The 7,666-nt window shown below is 45.9% G+C and overlaps 1 protein-coding gene across 1 annotated transcript; it reads right to left on the bottom strand.

The window, feature by feature from the left end:
• Positions 1 to 1,146: 1,146 nt before the first annotated feature.
• On the bottom strand, positions 1,147 to 1,626 carry LOC118492126. Its single transcript, XM_035989918.1, has one exon. The coding sequence runs from the start codon at positions 1,624 to 1,626 to the stop codon at positions 1,147 to 1,149; it is 480 nt and encodes a 159-aa protein (XP_035845811.1).
• Positions 1,627 to 7,666: the final 6,040 nt, after the last annotated feature.

The following is a 7,666-nucleotide window of genomic DNA, read 5'->3' as shown; positions in this document are numbered from 1 at the left end:
CGAAAGTGACCACAAAACACTGGACATACACACACAAGACACTAGGCATGACCCTTTAACTTGAAAACCACTCCACGTTTTGACTAACTAACTCTACGACCCGCGCGACTGATCCGAAGTCGCCCCCAAACAACCAAATTGATTAAACACTCAACATATGGACTCAAGCAAAAATTCATATCTGACCTGCACTAACTCGCAAACACACAACTAATTCACAACAAAACTCGACTGACTGGACTAATGACCCGACACACTGACTCGAAGACGCACGAACTGACTTAACTCTACAAGTAACAAAGAAAATAAACAAGAACATACCTGAATTGCCGAAAATCAGAAGAAAAAGATGAGATTTTTTTTTCTCGCTATGGAAGTCCCGATTCGTACCGTCGCAGTGAGTAAGTGATGAAAGCGAAACAGTGGTGTAAGGTCGGCGGCGGTGAAGGTTGAACGGAGGTGGAGGAAGGTTGTGAAGTTTGCAGCGGCGAAGTGGAGGTTGGTGGATGCGGGTTGATGTCCGGTGGTGAACGGTGGACGGCGGAGGGTGGTTTGCGGCGGACGGTGGATGTGGGGTTGTCTTGATTGGCAGAGGCGGAAGGTGAACGGAGATGTCGGCGAGGGTGAACGATGGTGAAGGTATGGTGGTGAGGGGTTTCGGCGGCGAGGGTAAAGGGAGAAGAAAGGTTTTTTTTTGGGTGTTTGGGACATAAGGGATTACGTTTATGGAGGGGGTTCACCAGTGGTTAAAAAGGGGGTTCAAAAGGAATGAGAGGGTTCAGAAGGGGTTTTGAGGGTTCAAAAGGGTTCATAAGGGTTGTTTAATGACCCTCAATGGTGGCGTAGCGCCACCACCTTCACCCTTTTGGTCGCGCTACGCGACGGGTGTTTTTTGGCAGAATGTTTCGTGAATTTCCAAGATTTTGCCTTAGAAAATTTTTCTAAGTCTTTCCCAACCTTCCCCAAACCATCCCAAAATTTTTCTAAGTATAGGACATACCTGGAATGACTTTTTCTTCGCGTTTTCAGCTCCTCAAAGGTACGTATCCTGCAATATCACTTACAAACACAAAACACAAACACGAAAAACATGAAAAATAACGAAATTACAAACTGTACATACTCTACACATGAAACTTCTTGTTCTCACTGCTCGGTGAAGGTTGGTGGGTCCTCGAGCGGAATTTCTTCCTCCTCGGTAGCATCAATTGGACCTCCCAAGTAATGTTTTAAACGATGACCGTTTACCTTCCACACTCCTTTGTCAACCTCATCGTATAATTCAACCGTGCCGTATGGGAATACTTCTTTCACCACATACGGACCACTCCATCTCGATTTCAATTTCCCTGCTATTAATTTCAAACGTGAATTGAACAAAAGTACTTTGTCACCTACCTTAAAATCCTTCAAACCTCGCAACCTCCTATCATGCAATGCCTTGGTTTTCTCCTTAATATTCCAAGAACGTTCATAGGCAGCATCCCTTAAAGCTTCCAACTCATGAATTTGAAAGAACCTCCTTCTTGCGGCTTCGATAAGGTCAAGGTTGACGGTTTTTAATGCCCACAACGCCCTATGCTCTAACTCTACCGGAAGATGGCAAGCTTTGCCATACACAATCATAAAGGGTGTTGTTCCTAACGATGTCTTATAGGCGGTACGGAATGCCCACAAAGCGTCGTCGAGCTTTTCCGACCAATCCTTTCTACTTTTTCCTACCGTTTTCTCTAAGATTCTCTTCACCCTCGGTTAGCATTCTCTACTTGGCCACTAGTTTGCGGGTGGTATGCGGTGGAAAGACGATGAGTGACACCGTAGCGTGCAAGTGCCTTTTCCATGGCGGAATTGCAAAAATGCGTGCCACGGTCACTTATGATAGCTTTAGGGACTCCGAAACGCGTGAACAACTTCTTAAGGAATCTCACCACCACTCGGGCATCATTGGTGGGCAAAGCTTGAGCTTCGACCCACTTCGAAACGTAGTCAATGGCCACGAGGATGTACCTATTCCCACTTGAAGATGGGAAAGGTCCCATGAAGTCAATGCCCCATACGTCAAAGATTTCCAAGACTTGGATGGGATTTTGAGGCATTTCATCCTTGGATGAGATGTTGCTGGTACGTTGGCAACGGTCACAAGTCCTAACAAACTCTACGGCATCCTTAACTACCGTTGGCCAATAAAACCCACTATCAAATACCTTTTGTGCCGTCACATTCGCCCCGTGATAGCCTCCCGTTAAACCCTCGTACACATGTCTAAGGATGTCTAAACCATCCTCCTTTGAAACGCATCTCCTAAGCACTCTATCCCCACCTATCCTAAAGAGGTAAGGGTCGTCCCAAATATACTTCCTAGCCTCCCTAAGAAGCTTTTTCTTTTGTTGGTAGGACATACCCCTCACAAGATCTCCGGTTGCTAAATAGTTTGCCAAATCCGAGAACCATGGCAAACCCTCTACCTCGGCACTAACAAAATCTATGGTTTCGTGGGGAAAGGTATCTCCTATGGAATCCTCACGAACCTCCTCTCTCATTGGATCCTCTAATCGTGACAAGTGGTCGGCGGCCACGTTTTCCGCTCCCTTTTTATCCTTAATTTCTATATCGAACTCGGAGAGCAAAAGAATCCATCTAATAAGACGCGGTTTTGCGTCTTTCTTTTGAAACAGAAATCGCAAAGCGGAATGGTCGGTGAACACGGTGGTTTTAGAAAGCACGAGATATGAGCGAAACTTATCAAACGCAAACACTACGGCTAAGAGTTCCTTTTCCGTCGTGGTATAGTTCTCTTGAGCATCGTTTAGAGTTTTGCTCGCGTAGTAGATCGGATGAAAGTGTTTATCGACTCTTTGACCTAGGACCGCACCTACGGCATAATCGCTTGCGTCACACATGAGCTCGAAAGGTAAGCTCCAATTGGGCGTAACAAGTATCGGGGCACTAACAAGTTTTTCTTTCAAGAAGTCGAACGCCTTGATGCACTCCTCGTCGAAGACGAAAGGTACATCCTTCTCTAAAAGCCTAGTCATCGGGCGTGTGATTTTGGAAAAATCTTTTATAAAACGCCTATAAAAGCCCGCATGACCTAGAAAGCTCCTAACGGACTTAACACTAGTAGGTGGAGGCAATCTACTTATGGTATCTATCTTGGCCCTATCCACCTCTATGCCCTCTCTCGACACCTTGTGTCCTAACACTATCCCCTCCGTCACCATAAAGTGACACTTCTCCCAATTCAACATAAGATTTGTCTCTATGCACCTCTTAAGCATCCTATCAAGATTTGAGAGACATTGTTCAAAATTGGTGCCATAAACCGAGAAGTCATCCATGAAAACCTCCATGGAAGTCTCAAGCATGTCTTGGAATATGGCAACCATGCATCTTTGGAAAGTTGCCGGAGCGTTGCATAACTCGAAAGGCATGCGGCGATACGCATAAGTGCCGTAAGGGCATGTGAATGTCGTTTTATCTTGATCCTCCGGGGCGATGGGGATCTGAAAATAACCCAAAAATCCATCGAGAAAACAATAGAATTGTTGACCCGCTAGACGCTCCAACATTTGGTCAATGAATGGTAAGGGGAAGTGGTCTTTCCGGGTGGCGTCGTTTAACTTTCGATAGTCTATGCATACACGCCAACCGGTAACGGTACGGGAAGGGATTAACTCATTCTTTTCGTTCATGATCACCGTCATCCCACCTTTTTTTGGGACGACTTGGGTCGGGCTAACCCATGGTGAATCGGAAATGGGGTAGATCACCCCGGCATCTAACAACTTAAGAACCTCTTTCTTAACAACCTCTTGCATGTTCGGATTTAGGCGCCTTTGAGGTTGCACCACCGGCTTATAGTCATCTTCCATGAGTATCCGGTGGGTACAATAGGCGGGGCTTATGCCCTTGATATCCGAAAGACGCCATGCAATGGCCTCCCTATTCACTCTCAACACCTCTAATAACCTACCCTTCTCTCCCTCCTCTAACTTAGACGAAATAATGACGGGAAACTCGGACCCCTCACCTAGGAAAGCGTACTCTAAGTGGGATGGGAGGACTTTGAGTTCTAAAGGGGCGGGCTTCTCTATAGGTGTACTCTCACTCTCACTCTTAATTTCACTCAATTCTAGCACTTCGGGGACCCACTCGTCCTCGTCTACCTCTTCACTCTCACTCACGACCGCCTCTACCTCCTCAACTACCTCCTCTATCCTACTCTCAACTAGGTCGGCTCCACTAATATAGTCAAAGCAATGGTCAACACAAGATAAGAAAGACTCTATGAAATAGACCGAATGACAAGGACTACTAAGATCGTCGGAACCACTAGGGTGTTCCATGGAGCGTGCTATCTCGAAAGTGACCCTCTCCTCGCCGACTTGAAGTGTGATTTTCCCGTCAAAGACATCGATGATGGCCTTGGCGGTACACAAGAATGGGCGTCCTAGAATGATGGGAACCTTTTCGTCGGCTTCCATATCAAGAACGACAAAGTCTACGGGGAAGACGAACTTATCCACTTTGACTAGAAGGTTTTCAATAATGCCTCGTGGATACTTAACGGACCTATCGGCTAGCGACAAAGACATGCGTGTAGGTGACAACTCTCCTAGACCTAACCTCTCATACAATGAATATGGCATAAGGTTTATACTCGCTCCTAGATCGGCTAGGGCCCTACACTCGGTATCACTCCCAAACAAGCACGGGATAGTAAAAAGGCCCGGATCCGTCAATTTTTCCGGAACCTTATTCAACACTACGGCAGAACATCCTCCACTAAGGGGGATGTTAGAAACCTCTCCTAACCTATCCTTGCGTTTTAGAAGGTCTTTTAGGAATTTTGCATATTTCGGCATTGATTGAAGAGCTTCTATAAAAGGAAGGTTGATCCTAAGCTGCTTAAAGATCTCTAAAAATTTCCCGTACTCTTTGGAATAGGTTTGATTTTTAAGGCGGGAAGGAAACGGAGCACGGGAAATATCAACATTGGGTGATGGGACAACTTGAATGGGTTTCTTTCCTACACTTTTCTCACTCGAAGGCCCCCCGGTGTGTGCGGTACTTTCTGGGATTAACCTAGGTTGCACTTTACCGGGCGCCTCCATTTCAATCTCCTCATCTACGGGGTCCTCATCTTCTATCTCAACACTCTCGGGTCCCACTACCTCTCCTAAGGTCCTACCACTACGGGTCGAAATTGCCTTCAAAGAGCCAGATGGGTTGGGCCTTGTGTTGCCCGAAAATTGACCGGGAGGTCGTTCTTGCAACTGGCTTGCAATATCCCCAACTTGCCTTTGAAGGTCTAAGAAGCTTGAATGATTATTCTTTAGGAGCGTAGCATGGTCCTCTAAGGTACGTTGGGTAGCCTGATCCTTAACCAATAATTGGGAAAGAAGGTCCTCTATCCTAGACAAAGTACCACCCGACCCCTCACTCTTAGGTTGAACCTCTTGGTTTGACCCCTCACCTCTGAACTGCCCCCCTGAACCTGAACTAGCAAATTGACCTGTTTGACCCGACCCCCCACTAGAATAAAAACCTGGCCCCCTACTTTGGTATTGACCTGACGGAAAACCAGGGGGGTTACCTGAGGAGCGATAATTGTTAGCACGCCAATTAGAGTTACTATTGTTGAACGGGTTAGTTGGACCCCTATTTTGACCTGCTAAATACTCGACCTGCTCTAGGGTGATGGTTGGGCAATCTATGGTGTCATGTCCCCCTCTACAAACCTCGTATCTATCTACCTTCTTCTTAATTTCTAGCAACTCTTTGGTGATATAGTCAAGCTGAGATATTACCTTTGAGTCTGAAACAACTTGATTCACTCCTCGAGAAGATGAGGAGGTAATCACAGGATTGGAATTCCTGCCGGTAGCACTATGATCTATATCAGCATGAGCGAAGCTCTCAAAGAGGTCGTTGCAGTCAGCCACAGTTTTCTTTCCCATTAGGTGGCCTCCTGCGGATGTGTCGAATCGGGCCTTGCACTCAGGGGTAAGACCATTATAAAATTTTTCTACTAAGGCCCAATCCGACAGTCCATGTTGGGAACAACGCGAGAGCAATGTTTGAAACCTCTCCCATGCTAAGTGATAAGGTTCGTCAGGCTCCATTCTGAAGGAATGGATCTGATCTCGAAGGCGGGAGGCCTTCGCAGGTGGGAAATACTTAGCAAGGAAGGCATCTCTAAGTCCAGCCCAAGTGGTGTAAGTACCTGCCGGCTGCGAATCAAGCCAGGTGGCTGCGCGGCCAGCAAGCGAAAAGGGGAAGACTTGGAGATAGCGGGCATCAAGATTCACACCTTCGATGCCGAAGGTGCTACACAGACGGGTGAGACGGTTGATATGTGCTGGCGCGTCTTCATCATCACGACCGTGAAACTGACAAGAGTTGTTAATGGCAGTCATGATGTATGAAGGAATTTGCCAAGACTTATCATTGGTGATTTCAGGGAGGGTGATGGGTGAGTTTGCGGTAAAACCCGCGGTGGAACGCTGGTGGACAGTTTGGTTTTCGGCCATTTGGTGAACTGGTGGTGGACTAGGGTGACGGGAGGGTGGTGGGGAATTATGGGGTGATGACTTCGGGGTGAAGTCGTAGTTCGGTGGTTTAGATGGAAGTGTAGAGTCAGAAAGGGCTGAAGATGAAGTTGGGGGTTTTCGAACCTGAGGGATTGGTGTGGAGAAGGAAGACTTGTCAATTGGTGGCTTCACTGGTCCCTGCGAACGCGTGTGGGGCATGAACTGCAAAACCAAGAATAAAACAAGTAAGTCAACTCCAATAAAAGACTCAAGGAAATACGAAAAAGACACTAAAACTACTTGGACTCCTACGACTCACAAACACACAAAAAGCATGTAACGATATCAGTTGAAATCCAAACAAAGCAGTTAACGCAATTGCCAAGAGTCCCCGGCAACGGCGCCAAAAACTTGATGTGGAAAAAGTAGTTCAACTAATTAAACTAAAATTACCCTAAATTAAGACTCAAGTAATAAAAATCTAGACTCTTTAACCTGACTAAACTACTCACCGGCAAGTGTACCGGTCGACTCTAGCACAGAAAAGTAAGTCCGGATGTCGAACCCACAAGGACTCTAATGAATTACGTTAACGACTAAACTTAGACTAAACACTGACACGACTAAACAGATGATGTGTTTGGGGGGGGTTTTACTAAAATCCTAAAATTGTGATTAAATTGAAATTAAATTAAGATACGAACGAAAGCTAAGGTTTTGTTTCAGATGAGATTAAGGGCTACCTAGACTTGAATCCAGTTTAACTACGAATGGACTTCTAACGGTTTTATTATTGTATGGAGCCGGGATCGTAAAGTACTAAACCTTAAGGTATTTCAATGCTAAGACTTCCCGACCCTTCTCAGGAAGAAACCTAGGAAACCCTACAAGGCTCTTATGATTACCGACTGTTAGATTTCCTCTCAGTCCTCTAACGACTCTAAAAGTGCCCTAATACGACTATCTACCTCTCAGCGCGACAATCTAAGGCAATTCTAGGTTCTGATTTGGTTTACTAGACACAACTGCAATTAGGGAACTTATTTCGACTTCTCTCAAAATCTAAATTTAGCTATATATTGCACCGCGACCTAATAACTAACCCGAGCCTCTCAGCGACAAGTTAAGCAGAA

This window comes from Helianthus annuus, chromosome 5, assembly GCF_002127325.2.
Source record: "Helianthus annuus cultivar XRQ/B chromosome 5, HanXRQr2.0-SUNRISE, whole genome shotgun sequence".
Taxonomy (NCBI): Eukaryota; Viridiplantae; Streptophyta; class Magnoliopsida; order Asterales; family Asteraceae; genus Helianthus; species Helianthus annuus.
The sequence above is the reverse complement of the archived record's forward strand: the minus strand, read 5'-3'. Positions and strand labels throughout refer to the sequence as shown.